Genomic DNA, 21,763 nt, shown 5'->3' with positions numbered 1-21,763 from the left:
CCCTCCTCGGGGAGGGTGTGCTGGAAAGCCTCCTCTTCAGGTGAAGCATTTCTTGGTTGTATTTTCAGGTTTTCTGTGCTGGCAGGAAGAAGGGGGGTTGTTCCTTGCTGTGTTTCCTTCTCTTACATCTAACATGGCACTGCTCACCTGAGATCCATCCCTGCATCCCACAGGGAACTGGCTGTGCAGGGCACTGAGTCTCCTCCTGCCCCTCCACCAGCCCCATTTCTTCTGCCTCTGTGTATTTTGGGGGTTGGAGCTTTTCGCTTTCTTCTTGATTTTTTTCAACTTCCTCTGGAAAACAGAGTCATCAAAAGCATGGCTTTTTTTTTCAGTTGTTTTTCTTTTAAATGCTGCTGACGTCAGGCCCCGTGGCAGGATCCTGTGCCCTGCAGGGCTCTGCTGGCTCCTGCTCACCACGGAGGGCTCCCAGGGCTCAGGAGGTGGCATTTCCCCCTCTCCATGGCCAGGCAGAGATGTCCTTTCCACCAGGAGAAAACCACAGACCACAGGGTTTAGCTTTGATAGCTGAGAGCACAGACAGTCCCTCTGATTCTCTGGAAATCCCTCTCTGTCCTCACTGGTTTCTCTACACAAAACCATGTGGGTCTCATGGAGTTTTTCTCAGTTTTTCTTCTGAGAGAAATTCACACAGAAATGGTTCCCAAGGCCCTCCAGCCCCCTTGGCCAAGCAGAGCCCCTCTCTGTGGTCACAGAAGCTTCCCATGGCTGCTCTCCTGCTCCAGGCACTTCCACTTGCTCTACTGAAACTGAAAGGCAGTTGATACAAAAAAAATCCAGGAGAAACTCCACAGGGGCTTTCTGAGGCATTTCCCTGCACTGGCAGTGTGGAGAACCAACTTCCATGCTGGTGCAGGTATTGGATGGAGGATGAGGAGGAGGCCTGAGCCAGATTTTCCATTTTCTCATGGTGTTTGGCAGTTGCACAAATCCACTCATAATCTGGGGCTCCTAGCCCTCCTCCTTGCTTTCCTAAGGAACAGTCTGGAATTCATGGATTTGAGTCTTCTCCCTCTCTGGAGACATTCCAAACCCACCTGTGTCACCTGCTCCAGGTGACCCTGGGCAGGGGGTTGGACCAGATGGTCTCCAGAGATCACTTCCAACCCCAACTCTCTGTGGTTCTGTGAAACTTTTTCAGAAACAGAAACTGCAATGTTGCCATTTCAGTAGAAATCCAACACGTTCAGGGGCTGTTTTTGCAGAAGTGAAAATGGAGGAATTCCCCCCGGCAGGTTTTGGTTGCTTTTTTGTTTGCTACTGAGCAGTGAGAGAGAGGCAGCGAGAGGAAGCCCTGCAAGAGCACCCAAACTCCAGCCCCATCCCTTTGTCCCTGGCCACATGTCCCATCCCAGGCCAGGGATGGTGGGGAAGGAAACACAACCCAAAATCTGTGCAGGGGAAACCAAAACCAGAGCTCAGGGAAAGCCCCAGAAACCCCACAGCCACAGGGAGGATTTTTGCTGGAAAAACCTTGGGACAATCCTGGGGAAAGCTGTGATGCCCTGGAGGCAACACAGAGGCTTTGTGTCCCACACAGAGACACATAGGGGATGTCCTACCTGCTCAGCAGCCCAGCTCCCACCTCATGGCCCCTGGTTGTGAAAAGGCTCATAGCCACTGCCCTCGGTGCCCAGCGAGCCACTGATGCTGAATGGTGGCACCAACTCCAGTGCCACTGATCCCAGCCCGCTGCGGGGAAAGCACACAGGTCACCAAGCTGCCTGTCCCCTGCCAGCAGCAGAACTGGGTGGGTTTGGGACTGGGGAGGAGGTGTGACACCTGGGCACAGGGCAAAAGGAGCTGCCAGCCCAGCCCATGTCCCCCCATGGTGTCACTCACCGTGAGTGGTAGAGGTTGAAGACAAAGTCAGGCCCTGGGGAAGCAGGAGGGAGAGGAGGGAGAGATGTCAGAGCCATGTGGTGCCATGAAACCTTGCTTTGTGTGGCCATGTGGGGACAGGCAGGACAGGCAGCAGAACAGCACCAGGACATCACTGTGCCTCCCCTTGTCACCTCAGTGTGTCCCCAGCCTGGCCCAGAGCCCCCCACATGAGGGTTTCCTGTGCTCCCCACATCCCAGCCTGCACAGTCCCGTGCTCTGAGCCCCCTGCCCTGTCCTCCCTGTCCCCTGCCCTGTCCCCCCTGTCCCCCCTGTGCCCTGCCCTGCCCCTACTCACGGCGCCGGGAGTGACCCCTCCGGTACCACCGGATGAAGGTGTAGCCAAAACTCGCCAGGATCAGCAGCGCCAGCCCAATGCCCAAGACAACCCCGATCACCTTGATGGACTCTTGCCCTGGAAAGCAAGGAAGGAAGGGCTCTGCAGACAGACACCCCTGGGGGTTCGATGGTCCCCTGCAGGGGACAGGACACTTGGGAGCTGAGGTACAGCTCTGCACCGTGTGCTGTCCCCACGGCACGGAGGGACTTCTCACTGCAGGGCTGCTCAGCTCTGTGGCTCAGAGACTTTTGCTACCCCCAAAGCCCCTGATGGAGACCACCGCTGTTCCCAGGTGAGCTGGCAGGTGGATTTCGGGGGTCACTGACGATGCTGTACCTCCCTCCTGGTCCCACTCACGCCCTCGTGGGGCGATGCTCCCTTCCCGGTGGCGCAGGGAGGCACGGCTGAGCGCAGCCAGCCCCGGCAGTGCCATTCCTGGGCTGGCAGTTCCCTCTAGAGGATGCTCGCGTCAAAACGAGCAGCTTTCTGCCGCCAGCGCCAGGCTGGGGCGGGATGGGACACGGCCGGGGCTGTGCGGGATCTGTGAGGGATCTCTGCGCCCTCCCGTCGGTGCCGCAGCGTCTGGCAAAACCCAGCACCAGTCGGTGGTCCTGGAATGGTCTGGGGGACACCAAGGTGCCCAGCACAGCCTCTGAGCATCCATTTCTGCTCCGACAGCTCCGGCGGGGCTGTGCCAGGAGGGAACAGGGGGTTTGGGCACTGTCCGGCAGCACGGGCAGTGGAGGGCACAGGGAAGGGGCTCTGAGCAGCGCCGGGAGCAAGCAGACAGCGGACAGGGATGAGCTAAGAGCGGCTAAATTTAGGCAGATGCCAGCGCACTGAGAACATTTCCCCTGTGGTCACGGTGTTTACACATCGAGCAGGGTCCCGGCGCGTCCTGCAGCCGCGGCACTCGCTCGACCTGATGGGATCCACAAATAGCCGGGAGCCGCAGAGCATCGGCCGCCAGCTCCGGGCTCCTCGGCACCCTTCCCGCCTGTCCTTCCCTTCCGCTGAGCACTCCTGGCACGGCTCAGCACACGCGGGTGGCCAAAGCCCCCTGTTTCTTCCGGAGCCCCGGGACCCCCGGCGTGGGTGAGGTGAGGAGCTGCAGCAGCCGTGTGACTCACGGCGGGAGCTGCGGGGCAGGAGGAACGTGGTGCAACAGCCTCCCTGAATCGACGGCTGCCGAAACTGCCCCGTCCCCACGCCCGCGGCCCGTGGGAGGATGACGGCGTCATGCCCAGGCCCTGCCCCGTGCCGTGGGTGGGAGGTGTCCCTGCCCTGCCTCCCTGGCGAGCAGAGATCCCCACATCCCAGGGGATGGCCCGGAGCAGCTCGGGCAGAGCCACAGCTGCAGTGAGCCCCAGCTCGAAGGGTAGGAAGGTCACCAAAGCACTGCACATGCCATTCCGACCTCGTCTGTGCCCTGGGAGCGGGGAAAAGGCCACCAGCTCACCTGTCCGGGAGTCCATGGCCCGCAGGAGATGCTCACGGCTATCCCGGGCTGGAGGCTGCTGCAGTTCCCTGCTTGTGCCGGAGCCTGGCACGTCCTGCCTGTCCCCTCCTCTCCTGGTGACACTGCTGCCTCACTGCAGCGAGACTGGGCACCAGTCCTGGCCCACTGGTCCGACTGGTTGGCGGGGAGAAAGCGGAGGAGCTGCGGCAGACACGACGGGCGGCACATCGCCGTGCCCTGCCCAGCCTCCCCTCCCGCCTGCGTGGGCAGCTCTGCCCTCCCGCCGCTGGAAGAGGCTGAACTGGGAGCACTGGGAGCCCAAAGGGCAGGAACACCCCGGACAGAGGGACCTGCAGGGATGCAGAGCCGGCAGAACGCAGAGGGGACAAGGGGAGCTGCAGCGCGCCAGGTCCTGGCAGCTCCCAGCTCGGACAGAGAGGCTGGGATCGCCCCTCGCTGGGCAGCGGAGAGGACAGGGATGGGGATGTGTCCGTGTGGCTCGGGGATAGTGTGGTCACACAGAGGCCTGGGTCAGCCCCGCCTGACCCCTGCCTGACCCCAGGGGAGCCAGCTGCCCGGAAACCTGTGTCATGCCAGGCTCTGGGAGCAGGCAAGGGTCACAAAGGCAGCCGCACTGCAGGAAGCAAAGCCCCGGAGGCGCGCGGGGCTGTGACACATCTGCAAAGCTCAGGTGCTTCCTCAGAGCCTTCGGAACCCACAGGAGGAAAAGCTTCTCCTGCCGTGCCACCTCTCTCCCCACGGGTGCTCCCGGGCTGCTCTCCCTGCCATGGCAGCGGGGCTGGCGCTGGGATGCTCTGGCGAGGCTGCCAGGACCCACCAGGGCCCCAAGCTCTGCCCAGCTCCCCACTGCTGCAGCCCCTCAACCATTTTTCAAGCTGAAATCTCCCACAGAGCACAGGCACCCTCTGGCTGAACCCTCCGTCCCGCATTCTCTGGGCATCACAAGGACCACGAGAGCTGAGGATGCAGCCAGACGAGGTCCCCACAACCTCCCGAGGGGGAGGGTGTCCCTTACCTGCAGGGCCACAGGTGGGTCCCCGGCCAGGCTGTGGGACAGGCAGGATCCCGGCTGGCAGGGATGAGCTGGCACAGCGATGGCACAGCTCCGTGAGGAGCTGCAGGTCTGGGATGCTCTGCAGCTTCCCGTTGGCACAGCCACACTCCTGGCAGCAGCAGGACCGTTGGGAAAGCTGGATTACCACAGGAGAAGAGTAATTAGCTGCCCGACACATCCTGCACGCCCAGCGCTTCCAGCATGAGTGTGCAGAGGGCAGCACAGCCTCCCCGACCCCAGCCCGCCCCCCGTGCCACCCTAACCGCGCTGGGGCAGTGCCTCCTCAACGCACCTCAGACATTGATTATTGCTGGATAATCACAGACCAGTGACCCTCAGCTACCCCCGAGGGCACCCCCCGGTCCCCTCCTTGCAGTCTGGGGTAACATTCCATGGACACCCCCTTGCCTTCCCCTTAACTTCCCCCAGCACTGCCAGCCGTGACCTGGCGCTGCTGGGGACACACAGACCGAGTGACCCGAGAGCACAATTTCTCCTCCTTTCCTCCTCCACCTACTCAAACCTCTGTTTGACAGCAACCCAGCGCAACGCGGAAGAGCAGGACAAAGAGCGGGATGGCCGTGGATGCTCTTATCATCAGGAGGAGCAGGAAAAATCAGTCCGTTCACTTCTGATAAGCTGGTTGGTGACAGCAGCCCGCAGGTGAGTCACTCTCCAGTGGCAGATGCTCGGCAGATTACCACAGGTGATGGTGCTGCTGATAGACCGGTGTTGGATTACAATACAAACCATAATTCCTGTTTCACAACTCCCCCTGTGGGTTTTAAGGAGGGCCGGGGCGGTGCTGCCCCAGTGAGAGCGCGGCGTGGGCACAGAGCGCAGGCTGCGGAGCATCGCCCGCCCGGCTCCTGGGCACCGGGGCAGCCGCCGCCTCTCCCTGTCCCCACCGGGGGACATTTCTGGGTTTCTGCAGGCGGAAGGACCGCGCTGGATGACCATGGTGAGTGCCTGGCGGCGCTGTCCCCAGCCCTGGCCCCGGGATGGGCACCATTCCCCTTGCTCCCCTGCCCGGAGCGGTTCGGAGGGGATGGAGCAGCCCAGGCTCAAGGACCTGCTGCTCCCCGGCCTGGCAGCAGCCAGGGAAGGGTTTTCCCCATTTCTCACACCCCTCCGTGTCTGGATGCGGCACTGGGATAGAGCGAGAGCTCGCGGGGGTTTCTCTGGGGCTGCCTGTCCCTCTCCCTGCTCGAGGGGCAGACAAACAAGGCTGTGTCCCCCCTGCCATGGGTTACAGGCCTCCTGAAGGGTCTTATCCCACCCCTGGAGAGGGGCTGGTTCCTGGGCACCGCCTGGGTGGGAGCCAGGCCCTCCCTCCCCCCAGCGCCGCTCCCACCGCCGCACTGCCGGTGCCTCTGCTCGGCACAGGGGACACACCTGCAGTGCCCTTGGCCAGCCAAGCCAGGGCCACCAAACCCCAGCCTGGCATGCAGTCCCTCCCTGGGAGGGAGACACTTCACCGAGAGGGTAGACAAGTATGACCAAGCTCGCCAGGCACTGAAGAACCCTCCAGCAGCAGCGCAGCGGGACATCAACCCCTCCAGGGTGGGGAACTCGCTCCCTGCAGTGTCTACACACACCCACGGGTTAAATCCCCGCAGCCAAGGAGTCACCCTCGGAATCTGATCACCCTGGGAAGCTCGGTTCGGTGAAGGAACATCCCACCTGCTCCTTGGGGAGGGACGAAGCCCAGCTCAGCACACCCTGCAGCCCCCCAGGAGGTTCATCGGAACTCCACGGCTCCTGGGCTGGCACTGGCACAGCTGGAGCCTGGAATGGCCATGGGGACTTGAAGTGCTCCGAGGGAACACGGCAAGGGAGCTCAATTAGTTACGGTAGCATTGAGTTCTCCAGGAAATCATGTGCCTCCACTCCAGGCAGGAGTGGGCACAGCTCTCACCTCGCTGTGGATTTAACCAGTGCAGCTCTTGCTCGTGGTGTGGGTTTGAGAGGAGTCACGGAGGGGCAGCTCCAAGATCTGAATCCCTTTGAAACAGAAGAGGTTCTTGGACTGGAGAAAATGCAAAAAAAGAGAATCAATAATCACCCATCTCATCTGCATCAGCACCAGACCTGGTGTCTTGGAAAGGAGCTGGATGACGTGATAGGGACAAGTTTGGGCAGCATGGGGTCAGACAGGGGCAGCTGTGATGCTGCAGTGCCCCTCAGCCCCGGGGCCTGGAGGATCCATCCCGACCTGGACCGTTCCCGCCGGGAACCGTTAGGATCCCATTATCCAGGTGGTGCCCGGCCCAGGCCCACAGTGACACAGGAGGTCAGCATGAGGAAGGACCTGCCCCACGTGCCCTGCGCTGGCTGCGCTGGGAGATGTTGGTGCAGCATTACAAAACTCTCAGCCCTCCGGGAGATTTTCCCTTCCCCGCAGAGAAGAGGCTCAGGAAGGGCAGCCGAGGTGGGAGATGCAGGACTCAGTTTCCCCTTCCCATCCTGCCCTCCTGCCCCCAGCAGCTCCCTGATGCCAGGAAACAGGCTCTGCACCCCAGGAGCTGAGCAGAGCCCATGCAGGGGTGGGGATTTGGCACAAGCTGCCCACTCGCAGCACGGGTGCCAGCTGAGCCTGGCTTTGGGAGAAAGGCTGCTGGCAATTCCTCAAAGAGCCAGACATGCTGGGACACAGCCACATGGCACAGGGCAGGAGCTGATCCTCCCGCACAGGTCACTTCTTGTTCCCAAAGCCCACAGCCCAGGCCGTGCAGCAGGGACATGCCAGGGAGGCAATGTTTCCTGGCACTCGAAGCCAGCCTGCCTTTGTGAGCTAACCCGGGGACAATGGCTTGGCACTTGCAGTAAAGAGTGTGTGTGCATGGCTGAGCATGTCCTGGCACAGTGACCCGGGCAGGGAGGGCTCACCTCTCCTCTGACCTTGGCCCACACCCCCAGTGCCCCCACAGCACTGCCAAGTCACAGCCTCTGAGCCCCAGGATGGCACGAGGACCTCTGCTCTCCTTTGAGGTGACAAACACCATCATCTCCAGATCTGTGCTGCTCCTGAAGTTCAGCAGTTGGAGCAAAATCCCAAACCCTCCAGCACTGTGCACCTGGATTTGTGAGTTTATCACAACGGGTTTAACATTCCTTACCTCTTTACATGCAATAAAATTTGTCTTACCTGTGGTGGCAGAGTCCAGGAGCAACAGGACAAAAGAGCTCACTGGGGCTGGTGGGGCATGGAAGGGACCAGGCCCAGTGGAGCAGGAATCTTTCCAAACTGCTGTTCAATGGCACAGCACAACCCTGGCTGGAAAACACAGAACAGACACCTGCAGTGCCCAGCTGGACCCTCCCAGAGGGGCTCTGGGCTTCAGCCCACCCAGCGAGCACAGCTCACAGCACCATCACCAGGGCTTTCCTGTACCAGGAATTGTTCCAGGAGGATCATTTTGAGGAGCTCAAGCGGATCGATGCCTGACTCATCCCCACTGCAGCCCTGGCTGTGTTTATCCCGTGTCTTAGCAGCGGCACAGCTCCCTCCCTCCCCGCCCTGGGAGTGTTGGCTCCCCTGGCTCCGGCTGGTTCCTCCGGTGCTCCTGCAGCCCGCCGGGGAGCGCTCGGGCTGTGCCAGCCCTGCTCTGACCCTCCCGGGGACACAGCCCCCGCCGTGACACGCCTGTGTGCCGCAGCCCCGCCGGCGTGTGTATTTTGACTCAGGGTTTCAGGAGCATCACAAAGCTCCTCTTTCGCAACACCTGTGATTTTTGAAGCCTCTGGTGTGTTAGTGGCAGTAACTACACCACTGAGAGCCAGTTACTGGAACTGCACAGGTGGTGACTAAGGGAACAATGCAGCGGGTGACCCTGGGTGACTGCAGAGCCAGGCGTTGTCACCACAGGGCATGCCACCCCCATTCCCAGCAGCTCTAAAGCCACCTCTGATGGAGGCTGGGGCAGTTTCCCTGGGCTGGGAGCTCACCACAGGGCCAGCTACCCACGCTACAACACCTCCCACCTTCCAGCTGCTGTTGGGCCACAATTTCGGGTCACATCTGGTTTTTCCCTCTGGTTTGCAGGACTCGGCCTCGGAGCGGCTGAACGGCAGAGGTAACACCTGTGGGAGCTGGGAGAGATGAGTGGTGCCAGGCTGAGCCCGGCCATGCAGGGCCACCCTCCTCTGTGTTACAGGTCCCTACATGAGACCCAAATCCTCCAGGATGCCAGAGTCCTTCAAGCGCATCGGGATCCTCGTGCTGGCCGTGGTGCTCACCCTCGCCTGCCTGGTTGCCATTGGCTTCCTGGGTACAGCTGCTGACCTCCTCTCCCCTCCTTCCTCATGGCCACGGCTCAGCAAACACGGACCCAGCTCCTTGCTGAGCCCCCGTGCCAGCCCTGAGCCTGCCCAGGAGCTGGGGCTCTGCTCTGAGCCCCCCTTTCCTCCTAGTGAAGATCTACCTGGACCACCACTACCTGTTCTGCAAGCAGCCCCTGAAGCTGGTGCCACTGAAGCAGGTGTGCGACGGGCAGCTGGACTGCCTGCAGGGCGAGGACGAGGCCAACTGTCCCCAGTGGGTCCCCAAGGGGCCACCGGCCAGGGGTGAGTGCAGGACACCCCCAGAGAGCTCCGAGGGGCTGGGCTGCTGCAGCCACCTCCGAGCTGATTCTGTGTCTGCCTCCAGCCCGTGTTTCCAAAGACAGATCCATCCTGCAGGTGCTGAACAGCAACACTGGAGCCTGGTCCTGTGTGTGCCATGACCACTTCACAGTGGCACTGGCCAGAGCTGCCTGCGAGCAGATGGGATACACGAGGTACCCAACTGCTGCCCTGCTGCTTTAGCCGTGCCTCTCCCCTAAAAGCTCTGCTTCTCTAAAGCACTCCCAGCTCTGCACTAATGCTTCCAGCCCATCCCCAGCACGCAGAGCACTCTGTGAGTCCCCAGGAGCTGGCTTGGAGCCCTGGCAGCCTCCTGGAGGAGCAGAGTGCTGTGTCCTGCTCTGCCACAGCCCACAGCTCTCCCTCCATCCCCCCTGCCTGCAGCCCTGCCCTCCCCAGAGCAGCCCCACACAGCTCACCTGGGCAGTGAGGCACAGCCCCCTGCACTTCCCTTTTATAGCCCCTGAGAGCAGCTCTTGGCTGGGATGTGGATGCAGCACAGCTGAGCTGGGGCGTTGCCATGGAGCTCCATGTAACCTCCCTGTGTGCCCCTTGTGCTCTGCCCTGAGCTAGTAGCAAGTTTGGGGTGCTGCAGTCAAACACAGCTGGTTGAAGCTGAGATTTGGGGAAGCTGCTTTGCATCAGCCCGGAATTAAGGGAGAATTTGAGTTAAATTAGGAGTACACCAGGAAGAAGATGGGTTTTGGTGTTTGAGTGCCTGTAGAAGCCCAGACTGAGCCAAATATGGTGTTTTCTGGGTCCAGAAAGGCAGTGATTGAGGCTTTGAACAGAAGACCCAAGTACCACAACAGCAGGGACCCCCCTGATTCTCCCAGATCCACCTCTCACCCCCCTGCATAGCAGGGAAGGCTCTTCCCTCCTTCCGTTGCTCCTGTCCCTGGTCCTGGGCTCAGTGTCCCGGCCTTCCAGGGCTGTGACATCCCCACTTTGGCATCGCTGTCCCAAGGAAGCCCCTTTTTCCATGGGATCCAGGCTCCCGAGGTGCTGAGGCACCAGTGCTGTCCTCTCCCACAGCTGAAGCCCTGTCCCCCGTGTCTTCCAGCACCCCGAGTTTCCGTGCTGTGGAGGTGGCCGTGGGGCAGCCGCTGCCTCCCCGTGAGGTCGTGCTGAGCAACGGGAGCCTCCAGGTGCTCGAGCCGGGCAGGTGAGTGGGGACAATGAGAACCCTGAGATGGAGCCTGCAGTGCCCACCAGAGGAGCCAAACCCATCCCTTTTTCCTTCCTCTCCCAGGAAATGCCTCTCAGGGCTGGTTGTGTCACTCTTCTGTTCCAGTAAGTATCAGACAGTGGCTACACCTTGTGGGCTCTGGGGCCTCATCCTGCTCCAGGTCCTCTGTCCTGGCCCAGCCCCGTGGGAGTGTGGCTCCATCCCAAGCCCATTCCATGGTGTTTGCACGAGGAAATCTGGATTTAATTACTGCTAACCTCGTTAAACCAGTGCAAACCTCCCAGAAATTGAACACCTAAGGGAGGCTTACCCATCTACCTGCATGGGTTTAGTTTTACTGGCGAATTACCCTGATTAAACTAATTATCCCGGGGGGCTGGAGCGGGCAGGGGATGGCTGGACCCCTTCCAGCAAGCCTGTCATGAGGGGTGATGGCAGCCCTGCAAGGGTCAGGGACCCTGGCCACACTCCTGTCCCTCCGTTTGCTGTCCCCTCGCAGACTGCGGGCAGAGCGTGAGGACCCCGCGGGTGCTGGGCGGGAGCCCTGCCGCCATCGAGGCGTGGCCCTGGCAGGTCAGTCTGCAGTACAGGAAGGAGCACATCTGCGGGGGAAGCATCATCGGGCCCGGCTGGGTCCTGACGGCCGCGCACTGCTTCAAGTGAGTGGGCAGCTCCCCGCGGGCTCCGAGCCGTGCGTGGGTTAAATGGCCTGCAATTAGCGCTGCTGCAGGGCTCTGTGCCTGTCCCCGCTGGGGGACGAGCGGTGACAGCGCTGTCTGTGCATAGGAACAACCCCATCATCCAGAGCTGGCGCGTCAAGGCTGGCTCCGACCTCCTGTCGGGCGCTGTCACCTTCGCCGTGGAGAAGGTGTTCCTGGCGGAGGTGACACCCGCGTCCCCCAAGGAAAATGACATCGCGCTGGTGAAGCTGCGCTCCCCCGTGCGTGACTCAGGTGAGGCTGGCACAGCCCTCCCGGGACAGGAGTCCTGAGTGTCCCCGATGGGCTGGGAGGGCGATGCCTGGCGTGGCAGCATTCCGAGCGCTGGGGAGGCAGTGGGGTGCCTGGTGGGTGTCCCCAGCCAGTTCCTGGGAACATCCCTGGACATCTCTGTTCCAGACAGCACCAAACCCATCTGCTTGCCCTATTTCGATGAGGAGCTGGAGCCGGGCACACCCCTGTGGGTGATCGGCTGGGGCTACACGGAGGAGCACGGTGAGTGGCACAGCGTGGGGGTGACAGGGACAAAGCCAGAGCCCCCAGCACTGCTGGCGGGAGCAGAGAGGCCCGAGGGCTCCCTCGTCGCCCCTCTGAGAGTCCGTGTGTCACACAGGGAAGCTGTCGGAGCGCCTGCAGCAGGCGCAGGTGGAGCTCATAGACGAGCAGAGCTGCAACCAGGCCGCGTACCACGGCGATGTCACCGACAGGATGCTGTGTGCCGGCCTGCCCCAGGGCGGGGTGGACACCTGCCAGGTGGGGCCCGGGCTGGAAACAGGGCTTGGGGGGGTTTGTACCCATCTGTGACACGGCTCCTTTGAGGGCAGAGCTGCCTCGGGAGCGGCTGCAGTGAGCAATCGCGCTCTGCCGGGCCACCCTGAGGGTCTGTCCTTCACAGGGGGACAGCGGAGGGCCACTCCTGTACTCGGGCGGGCACTGGCAGGTCGTGGGTATCGTCAGCTGGGGGCAGGGCTGCGGCACCCCCAGCACGCCCGGGGTGTACACCAGTGTCCGCGCCTACCTCGACTGGATCTACGCCGTCCGCAGGGTCAGTGCCGTCCTGCCCGAGGGGGAGAGGAAACTGCCTTCGGCCGAGCTGTCTCCCTAAAGACACAGCTCCTTTCCTCCTGGTTTCGGCTGCCCTTTGAAAGTCTTCATTCTCTGCCTCTCTGTCCCCGCAGTCGGAGCTCTGAGACCTGCCGGAACAGGTCGCTCCTCTCCCCGAGCCTCCCTTCCCATCCCTCTGCCCTCGCTCTGGCAGCAGCAGGGACATGGATCTCCAGCCACGGAAGGTGAGCAGAATCTCCCAAACCCTCGCTGGCAGCTGTGATTTAGGACGCCAGAGCCCAGCCAAGGAGGCAAAGGGTGACTTGGAGTGACGGCCACTGATCCCGTGAAGGAATCTCACCCCCTCCAGCTCCCTTCCGGAGCAAGATTAATTTATTGCCCTGTGCTGACCCCGCTGTGGCAGGATGGCTCCTGGGGGGCCAAGCTGCTGTCAGCTCACTCCTGTTGTACAGAGAGAAATGATGTTTGTGCTGTAGAGTGTCCCCCTATTCCCATTAAAGGAAAGGATTTTTTGTTTTTTCACACAGCCTCCCGAGCCTTTGTCCCTCTTCCTCACAGGGTTATTTTTTCCCAGCTCCCCAGACACGCACAGCAGCCCCAAACCACGGCGAGTTTCTCTAGTAAACGTAAACTTTATTTCATTCAAGGCAAAGCTAACTAAACCTCTACAGTGCAAAGATGTGCTGTAAGTCATCACACAGCCCGGCGCACACACATCCTGTGCTCACACGCAGGAACCTCCCACGCAGCTTCCCCTCTGCTTGGACACACACGTGTCTGTGGCAGCACACACTCCCGGGGGGCCCTCTCCCCAGAATGCCCCGGAAAGCCTCTCCAGCCCCCCCAAGGCCCTGGTGACAGCAGGGACCCTGCTGGTGCTGGCACAACCCCCCGAGGCAGCCCGCTCCCCCGGAGCACCCGTGTGCACATCGAGTTACATTCCAAAAACTGCTTGTGTGGACTTTTCCCATCAAGCCAGAGGAGTAATCCATGCATAGTGCAGCATTGCATATCCGGCAGGAAGTGGAGCCGTGTCCACACGCCGGCTAAAAAAGGCTAACAGGTTAGGACAGCTAAAAATAGTTCTTTAAAAAAACTCCCTTCCTCCCCTCGCTGTCCTCCCCCACGGGAGGGCTCCTCCAGGGACGGGCCGGGGGGTCTCTCGGGATGACTGGGAGGTCTCACAGCTCCTCCCGGGCTCTCACAGGTGGCAGTGGCATGTCACAACACCTGGCACCAGAGCGCCTTCCGCCCCGGGATCGTGGCAGAGCCATGCAGGGCACCTGACACCTCCTGGGAGGAACCTCACAGTCGCTGTCCCCAGTTACAGATGGGGACACTGAAGCACAGAGAGCTCAAGTGATCTGCCTGAGGGCCTCATAGACCCTCAGAGAAGGGACCAGGATCCCAACTCCCACCTGCCTGTCTCACCAGCAGCCAAGGGAACGTGCCCTGAGCCAGGTGTCTGTACCTGTCCCTTGTCCCCTGTCCTGAGCACACGGCCCTGCCTCCCACTCTGCCACCTCTGCCAGGGCACAAGTCCCCTCAGCAGGCCATGGCTCAGCTGTGAGTCCCAATTTACTGTGGGCACAGGGGAGCTGCCTGCCCTGCAGCTTCACTGTCAGACACCCGCAAATTGGAGAAATAGGGAACGACTTGGAGAAATAGGGAATAAATCACATTTGACGTTGACAACCTCAGTTGTGGCTCACTCACTTCACCTCTCACATCCTTGTGAATCCACTCACAAAGACCCCCTGGCGTTCCGTGGCATCCCTCGCCCCAAAGCACTTCACCACCATTAGCCAAGGAAACCTCACACCCACCCCGTGAGGTAGAGCAGTATTATTGTCCCCATTTTACAGACGGGGAAACTGAGGCATGGAGAGGCAGAGCAACTTGCCCAAGGTCGCCCAGCGGACCGGCGGCACAGCCCTGGCCCGGCTCCCCTCGCCAGGGCTCGGCTGTGCTCCCTCCCTGCATGGCCACGGACGCAATGAAAGGGAAACGCAATTGGCTGCTTTCCCCTGGAATCTCATACAAAAATATCCACGTAACGAGTTCAGCCCTGGCACCAGCATCAAAAGCACGGCGGCTCCGAGTGCCGAGCTCCAGAGGGCGGGGAGGGGGCAGCACAAGCCAGGGAGCGCTCCCAGGATGGCCGCCTGGGGAAAAGCCCCCCTGCTCCCAGGGATGGCCCTGCACGGGGACAGAGCCGCTGTGAAATGTGGCACCTCACCCCATCACGGGCCAGCAGTGACCCTGGGACACGGCCAGCCCCCCAGCCCTGCTGTGGGAGGCACGGGGGCACAGCCAAGGGCCCCTCGCTGGTTTGGTTCTCCAGTGTGCTTAACACAGCCCTGCTCCCTCCCGTCCTGCTGTGCCACTCCCTCTGCACGGCCAGCTCCGAGCATCCTCGCCCTGCTCCAGAAACCTCCTGGATGAAGCCGGCAGCTCCCAGCCACCTCCGCTCAGCATCGCCTGCTCCCACCGTGCCACCCCACCCTCCACCCTCCGGGCACGCCCCGGTGGCCCAGCACCGACCCCCCAGGCACGGCACCCACCCGGGGCACCCTGCCCTGCCTGCCCGGCACCCTCTTGCCTGTGCTCAGAGCGGAGCCCGCGGCTCCCCCTGCCCCAGCAGCCTCCCAGTCCGAGTCCGCGAGAAGCTCCCAGTCCCCCCGGCAGCCGCAGCCTTCTCCGAGAAGCAGTGCAGGTTGCAGGCACGTGTGTAATAGAAACATGTCTCAAGCGTTGGCAGTTCGGAAAGAAAACAAAAGGGGAAGGCTCGTCCCCTGCCCGGGCTCCCGCGGCGGGGCGGGGCGGGCGCGGGGCGCCGCCGCTTCGTTCATGCCTTTGGTGGTGCTTTTTGTTCCGCCTTGGAGCCGGCCAGGCCGTTCTCGGTGTTGTCGTTCCCTGACGAGCTCACCAGGCACTCCTTCCTGCACACAGAGAGCACACGGCCAGCTGACAGCCCCCCTGGCCGCTGCCCGCCACCCCCAGCGGCATCCCCGCACTCACTTGCCGTCCTGCGTCTTCTTGATGATGAACAGGACCAACCTCTTGACGAGCATGAAGAGGATGAGGAGGCCGATGAGCCCCCCCACCACGCCCACGATGATGAGGGTCACAGTGTTGTCTGTCTCCACCACTGCGGGAGAGAAGGAGCTGAGGGGGGTCGGGAGGGGAGCGGGGAGCTCCCAGCTGCACATCCCACCCCAAAAAGCCGTGCCCCCCTCCACCAGCTGGCCCCACGAGGCCTTCAGAGATGCCGACCCCCTCCGTGCAGCACCACAACCAAGCAGGCTGTCACCGTGTGTCGGCATTTCCCCCAGCCCGGTGCCGCCCCAGCGCACTCACTCTTGTGCACCACGGTGAGGAAGATGGTGGCATTGTTCTGGGCGTTCTTCTCTTGGGGGTTCTTGACGTGGCAGGTGTACTTGCCAGCGTCGCTGAACTCCACGTTGTTGAGCACGATGGAGATGTTGTTGTCCTTCTTGGTGGTGGAGCCAACAAACTCCACCCGCGGGTTGCGAGAGATGACGGTGGGTTCTGAGGCTTTGTTCTTTATCTTGCCCTGGTAAATCTGCAGAGGCAGGGAGTGGGGTCAGCTGGGCATTCCCAGGTGAGGGAAATGCTCATGGTCTCCTGATGGTGCCCCAACTCAGCCCTGCACACACAGACACCCATGCCAAATGTCCCATTACATCCCATTAAAATGAGAATGGCCCTGGAGAGGAACCTGATGCACATCCTGCTGGGAAGCAGCAGATCCGACCTGCCCTGAAGTGATGGAACAGACCGGGCAAAAAATGGGAGATCCCCAGAGAGAGAGAGAGAGAGAGAGAGAGCTCCTTTGCTGGCCATCACAGCTCCAAACCTTCCCTCCTGCTGAGGAATCGGGAAGCCAAATATTCCCAGCAGGAAGCAAATCTATACAGAACCTTTCATATTTCAGAGCAAGCAAAGGAGGAGAAAATGAACCATATTTTGCCCTAAGTGCAGATTTGCACCTGAGCAGTGAATTTATGAAAACAAATGAGCCTGTGGGCAGCAGCAAATCTAGAACAGCTTTGTGCCAAAAGCACAGATGTGTTGGGGTATTTGAGTCACCCCGTTTGCACAGCCTCGTCCCCCCCAGAGCTGGTGACACTCGGAGAAAAGGGCATCCTGCACGAGGAGAATGGGAACTGTGAGAACTGCAGTGCTGGGCTGCACTGGGGAAGCACAGAAGGACCTGCCAGGAAAGCAGAGGCAGAGCCCAGAGAGCCACCCACCAGCTCCGTCGAGTTGAAATACCATGTGAAGACCAGGTCCTGGAAGCCTATGCAGGTGGCGAAGATGCAGGGCAGAAGGACATTGGAGTTATTCAGAGCCATCACCGTGTTGGTCTTCCCCACCGACACCTCCAAGGCGAAGGCGATGGCGAAGACGTGCAAACCTGGCAGGGAGGAGGGAGGACACTGTGAGGCCACAGGTTTGTCACCCCTTGTCCCCTTTGGCTCACCAGGCTGCCACGGCAGGAGCAAAGGCGCCTGTCCCCAGCCCCAGAACGGCTTGGTGACAGAGGGGACCTGCAGGAACTGAGGCTGGGCCACCCGCAGAGACAGTGTGGGTTCAAAGGGAACCAGAATATCCCCACGAATAAAGCGTGCAAATGAGAGCCCTGATTTGCATGTTATCCACAGGCCTCCAGCTAGACCTTCAAGGGGGAGAAAAAAGCCAAGGCAAAGCAGAGCTCTGTTCTTGAGGCGGGAGCTGGAGCAGTAATTAGCGTGGCTGTCCTGGCTGCCTGCCACCCGCCGGCCCTCCCGCAGCCCTCCGGAGCAGTCCCCTCACGCCCGGGAGCCGAGAGCCCCTGCTCCCTCTGGAGCTGCCAGATGACCTTCAAACTGCAGGACGCAGCTCTCCTGCGAGCAGGGAGAGAGGAGCAGGTAGGAGCCCAGCTGCAGCAGAATGCTCCTGGGGTGCAGGGACTGGCATGGCGCTGGGCTGGGCCAGCACTGTGCACACAGATCCTTTCTGGGGGCACACGGATGCTCTGGTCCTGGACAGAGGAACAGCCCCGTTCCCTGTCCCCATCCCACCTCGGCCCTGTCCCGTCTGTGTGATGTGGCATGGCTAGGATGTGACACAGCCCTGCAAAGCACTGTCCAACCCTCTCCCAGACCTCAGCCACCCCTGCAGAGCTCTCCCTGGGCACAAAAGCCAGGGGACACAGCTTTCTCCAGGGCTACAGCCGATCCCCAGCTCCCCCAACACCTTAACTCGGACACACTGCCCTCAGTCTGGAATTCGCCTCTCTCTGCAGCCGCCTCAGCTGCTGATTTATTCTCCCACACAAGCCGGTGCTAACAACTCCCCAGGCACGTCGCAGCCGGAGCCAAGCCCGAGAGCCCTGCATCCTGGGCTCCGGGCCCTGCTGCAGTGCTGCATTGCAAGCACTGCAGGCGAGGAGTTATTTAACTTTACACAGAAGCACTCCTCGTTTTGCTCGAGAGGCTGGAGCGAACGTCAGGGAGTGGTTCCCAGCAGATGGAATCTCCTGCAGCTGTCAGGCTGCAAGAGCAGCCCTGGGGATGCTACGGAGGGGACTTCACAGGCAGGAGTGTCCCCGGGGACAGGGGTTGTCCCTCTGGAGCAGGAGTTGGCAGAGGGATGCCTGGCTCTGCAGGTATGGCTGAGCCTGCAGGGTGCTGCAAGGGGATACTCACTCACAGGAAAGATGATTCCTTGCAGCTTGTAACACTTTAAACCCTGTCTGCCACCCTTAGAAGGTAATCTGAATTGAGTGTGTGGGGTAAATCGAGGCTGACCTTGCTCCTGTCATCCTGTGCTCTCAGGAAGACAGAATTGATATGTTACCACTAAATAAAGCACCGAGGAAAACACGCTGGGGAGCACTGACTGCACCTGCCACACGCCAGCTCTCAGCGCTGCTTCCCCATACACGCCCAAAGCTGCTGCGCTTTGCACCACCAGACCCCCAACCTTCAGGGCCACTCCCTGGGGGCTCCAGGCTTCCTCCCATGCCTGCAGGGACCAGCGTTTTCCAAGAGACAGCCCAGGGAAGCAGGGAGCAGCCGCTCCTGCTGCTGCCAGAGCCTTGGCTGCCTGCGCTTTGTGCTTGCAGAGGCTGAGCCCCCCACAGTGAAGGGGCTCGCCGAGCACTGTGCTCACCCAGGATTGCCAGCTGTGGATAAGCTGCTCTAGGAAAACTTTCACTGCCCATAAAAGTCAGCGTGACATCCCGGCACAGGCAGCAAGCCATGCCTGGCAGGCTGGCCGGGCTGCTCTCCAGCAGGGTTCAAAGGGAGGAGCTCCTCGGCCAGCCCAGAGCCAGGTGGGGTGTGCTCCGGGACAGGACAGGACTCACGGCCCTCACCCCTCCCATGGAAGGGCCGTGCCGTTTGGTACAGCCGGGAGCCCATTGCCGCTCCCTGCGGAGCATCCCGAATCCTACAGCCGCAGGGAGACCTGCCCTGCTCTCCCCTGCCCACCGCCCTCTGCAGCTCCCAGCCCACCCGAGCGACCTGTGGGACGAGGTTCCCACCTCCACACCCTGGACTCCAGACCCCCGAGTCACCTCGAGCATCTCTTAGCCTCTCCTACCACCCCACTGTCTGCCCAGGTGCTGGCACCCAAATCTTGCAGGGGGTCAGGTACTTACACGATTTTTGTGTCTCCAGCACCCTTAAACGTAAGAGCTATGCCCTCTAAAACGCCTCCCGCGGGAGTTCCCCAGCAGCAAGCGCTGCACAGCCAGCCCGCGGCTCCAGGCTGACACGAGGATGACCCACGGGAGCAGGAGTGCGGCGGGGGCGTGAGGCTGATGCAGGTGGCTGGAGCCTGCCCAGGTGTGCAGTGGGGAGGGACCTGCCGCCCAGCCCTCCCTGCACCCTGTGGCGAGGGATCTCGGGCACTCCCGGGCACAGGGCTGGGCATCATGCTCCAAGCAGCGGCCCTGCAGCGCGGGTCGGTCCCCGCGCCAGGGACAAGCACATGCGAATGGCTCTTGTACCAAATGAACCGTAAGACAATGACCTGTCGGCGGGCGTGCTGGCGCTGAAGCAGTGCATGGCCTCCCCCGGTCCCGGGCAGGCAGGCAGCGCGGTCCCCGCTGGCCGGGCAGCGCAGGAGAGGGGCAAAGCGGGGTGCAGCCGCAGTGCTCGCAGGAGAAGCGCTGGCGACGGGAGCGCCGGTGCGGGCAGGGCAGGGGCTGGAGCCGGGACTTCGGAGCTCGGGCTCGGCTGCGAAGTCACCTTGGCCAAGTGACTTATCCCCGGCGCTCCGGACCGTCCGTCTGCAGAGCGGAGAGCGGCGTTAGCGCCCGCGGGCAGCATCCCCATCCCCATCCCCGGGCGCGGCGGGAGGGGTGCAGGGGCTGGGCGCGGAGCGGGTCCCCCCCGCCTGGGGCTGCCGCGGCTCCCCAGGGCACGGTCCCCAACGGAGAGCCGGGGTAGGGGGACACAGGACTCGGGCGGTACCCGGAGGGGTCCCCGCAGCCCCCCGCTCCCCTTACCCAGGAGCGCGGCCAGCAGGCGCGGCGCGGCGCGGCGGCGAGCGGCGGGCGAGCCCGGGGCCATGGCTGCAGCGCGGGGCGGTGCGGAGCGGAGCGGAGAGGTGCGGAGCGGTGCCTGCTGCCCGCAGCGCCCGGCTCTGGCCGCCCCCGCGGAGGGCGAGCGGCGTCGGGCGGGGCCGCGCCGGGCGGGGCTGCGGTGAGCCCTCCTCCGCGCCGCTCCGCGCTCCTCCGCATCCCCCCGCGCATCCCTGCGCGCTCCCCCGCCCCGCGCATCCGCCCTCCCGGGGGATTGGGGAGCGCTCCCTGGACCAGGGCAGTGACAGTCCCCCTGTGCTCGGCACTGACGGAGCAGCACACCGAACCCCGGGTGCAGTTTTGGGCCCCTGGAAAGAAGGGCAGTGAGATGCTGGAGTGTGCCCAGACAAGTGGAGCACCAGCCGGATGAGGAGCGGCCGAGGGAGCTGGGGGGTTTTAAACTGGAGAAAAGGAGGCTCAGAGGGGACCTTCTCGCTCTCGTCAACTCCCTGACAGGAGGGTGGAGCCAGGTGGGGGTCGGGCTTTTCTCCCAGGTAACAAATGACAGGATAAAAGGAAAAGGCCCCAGGCTGTGCCAGGGGAGGTTTAGGGTGAATATTAGGGAAGATTTCTTCACTGAAAAGGTTGTCCAGCCCTAGAACAGGCTGCCCAGGGCAGTGGTGTAGTCACCAGCGTTGGAAGAGTTCAAAAAACATATGGATGTGGCACTTGGGGACATGTTTTAGTGGTGGCCCTGGCAGCGCTGGCCTGGAAACACTGGGTTGGTGCTGTCCTGGGCCACCTTTGGAAGTGGCCAAAGCACCACTAAGGCCGGTGGCTTCCCAGGACAGCAAACCAGGACAAGGCTGGCGCTCAGCTCTCGTTCGGGACAGTGTGACACCAGGTGTCCCTGCCCTCCATCGCCAAAGCAGACAGCAGACACAGGTGGGGATGCAGAGCCAGACCCCGATGGCTGCAGAGGGACCTGTCTGGCGCCAAAGGGAACACTCTGAGAACTTATTTTTCTCACCGTGAGCTTCTGCCGGGATAATCGGCTGCACAAAAGTTCACATCTCAGCAACCTTTTCCTCGCCGTCGCATCCATTAGAGCTGCCCTGGCCACACCACATCCCAGGGATGGTGTCGGGGGCTCTCCTAATGGAAGCCCCAGGGCGTGGTGTGGGCAGGCAGAGCTTCACCTCGGTGCCCAGGTCCATTAGGCAGCGATTCCCGAGCAGAGCAGCGTTTGCGGGAGGTGGTGCATCCCGAAACAGGCATGGCGGGAAGGGGAGGAGGTGCTGCCACACTCCCCGAGCAGGAACGGCGCTGGTTTTCCTCTGGGCTGCAGTGACACAGGGCACACGTCCTGGCAAAGCTCACCCCAGGGAGCAGGCATGGCTTCCCCGGACGGGACTGCTGCTTTTCGGGTGCGATAGCAGCTCACCTGCAGACATGCTGCCTGCGTGTCCAGAGTGCCACAACCTGTCACCTTCCGGGCACGCTGAGCCTCCCCATCCCCACCCAACCCCCTCTGCAGCTCTCCTGGCCGGCAGCACGAAGCAGGAAGGAGGAGGGGAAGCAGGAGGCTTTGCAGGGCACGGGGACATCCCAGGGGAGCCTGAGAGGATGCCAGCAGTGCCTGTGGGTTGAGGCGTTAGGGCTGCAGAGCTGGCAAGAGAAGCAGGAAAAGTACAGGCGGAGCGGGCTGGGCAGCGCTGGCAGCCGGCGCTGCGGGAGCGGCGTGCGCGGCTCTGCTGATGCAGCAGAAGGTGCCTTGGCGGGCGGCTGGGATGGATACAGCGAGGGGATGGATGCAGGGAGGGGAGAGGAGCCGCAGGCGCTGTGTGGAGATGG

At 61.9% G+C, this 21,763-nt stretch overlaps 3 protein-coding genes across 5 annotated transcripts; 1 reads left to right on the top strand and 2 right to left on the bottom strand.

Annotated features, from left to right (window-relative positions):
• Positions 1-148: 148 nt before the first annotated feature.
• On the bottom strand, positions 149-5,396 carry SMIM35 (small integral membrane protein 35). The gene is made up of 6 exons (XM_085081828.1): positions 5,294-5,396; positions 4,738-4,912; positions 3,702-4,483; positions 2,201-2,317; positions 1,864-1,897; positions 149-1,713 (listed from the first exon to the last, which is right to left on the bottom strand). Exons 3-6 carry the CDS (start codon positions 3,715-3,717, stop codon positions 1,608-1,610), a joined length of 273 nt encoding a protein of 90 aa, XP_084937954.1. The 5' UTR covers positions 3,718-4,483; positions 4,738-4,912; positions 5,294-5,396; the 3' UTR covers positions 149-1,607.
• On the top strand, positions 5,362-12,888 carry TMPRSS4 (transmembrane serine protease 4). 3 transcript variants are annotated; one of them, XM_085081818.1, is made up of 13 exons: positions 5,645-5,737; positions 8,822-8,852; positions 8,934-9,047; positions 9,190-9,342; positions 9,425-9,554; positions 10,463-10,564; positions 10,652-10,692; positions 11,088-11,247; positions 11,375-11,541; positions 11,707-11,802; positions 11,921-12,060; positions 12,203-12,352; positions 12,486-12,888. In XM_085081818.1, the coding sequence occupies exons 1-13, from the start codon at positions 5,729-5,731 to the stop codon at positions 12,495-12,497; spliced, it is 1,305 nt and encodes a 434-aa protein (XP_084937944.1). In that variant the 5' UTR covers positions 5,645-5,728; the 3' UTR covers positions 12,498-12,888. The 3 variants fall into 3 exon arrangements, with proteins under 3 accessions (XP_084937942.1, XP_084937944.1, XP_084937943.1); XM_085081816.1 differs by lacking the exon at positions 8,822-8,852 and having other exon boundaries at positions 5,362-5,737; XM_085081817.1 differs by lacking the exon at positions 5,645-5,737 and having other exon boundaries at positions 8,527-8,852.
• Positions 12,889-15,083: 2,195 nt separating this feature from the next.
• SCN4B (sodium voltage-gated channel beta subunit 4) lies at positions 15,084-20,037 on the bottom strand. Its single transcript, XM_085081825.1, has 5 exons — positions 19,895-20,037; positions 16,650-16,813; positions 15,733-15,958; positions 15,394-15,523; positions 15,084-15,314 (listed from the first exon to the last, which is right to left on the bottom strand). Exons 1-5 carry the CDS (start codon positions 19,956-19,958, stop codon positions 15,221-15,223), a joined length of 678 nt encoding a protein of 225 aa, XP_084937951.1. The 5' UTR covers positions 19,959-20,037; the 3' UTR covers positions 15,084-15,220.
• Between the last annotated feature and the right edge of the window lie 1,726 nt (positions 20,038-21,763).

This window comes from Lichenostomus cassidix, chromosome 24, assembly GCF_008360975.1.
Source record: "Lichenostomus cassidix isolate B80296 chromosome 24, HeHo_3.0, whole genome shotgun sequence".
NCBI lineage: Eukaryota > Metazoa > Chordata > Aves > Passeriformes > Meliphagidae > Lichenostomus > Lichenostomus cassidix.
This window is presented reverse-complemented; position numbering and strand designations above follow the sequence as displayed.

Excerpts from the sequence above, each read along its gene's own strand:
- SMIM35 (XM_085081828.1), bottom strand. Across the intron at positions 1,898-2,200 it reads GAGGGGTCACTCCCGGCGCC|GGCCTGACTTTGTCTTCAAC; the intron begins GTGAGTAGGGGC and ends CTGCTTCCCCAG. Across the intron at positions 1,714-1,863 it reads TTCAACCTCTACCACTCACG|CGGGCTGGGATCAGTGGCAC; the intron begins GTGAGTGACACC and ends CTTTCCCCGCAG.
- TMPRSS4 (XM_085081816.1), top strand. The coding sequence starts at position 5,362 with ATGCTCTTATCATCAGGAGGAGCAGGAAAAATCAGTCCGTTCACTTCT. Across the intron at positions 10,565-10,651 it reads CAGGTGCTCGAGCCGGGCAG|GAAATGCCTCTCAGGGCTGG; the intron begins GTGAGTGGGGAC and ends TTCCTCTCCCAG. Across the intron at positions 11,248-11,374 it reads ACGGCCGCGCACTGCTTCAA|GAACAACCCCATCATCCAGA; the intron begins GTGAGTGGGCAG and ends GTCTGTGCATAG.
- SCN4B (XM_085081825.1), bottom strand. The coding sequence starts at position 19,958 with ATGGCCCCGGGCTCGCCCGCCGCTCGCCGCCGCGCCGCGCCGCGCCTG. Across the intron at positions 15,959-16,649 it reads ATTTCAACTCGACGGAGCTG|ATTTACCAGGGCAAGATAAA; the intron begins GTGGGTGGCTCT and ends CTGCCTCTGCAG. Across the intron at positions 15,315-15,393 it reads AAGAAGACGCAGGACGGCAA|GAAGGAGTGCCTGGTGAGCT; the intron begins GTGAGTGCGGGG and ends CTCTGTGTGCAG.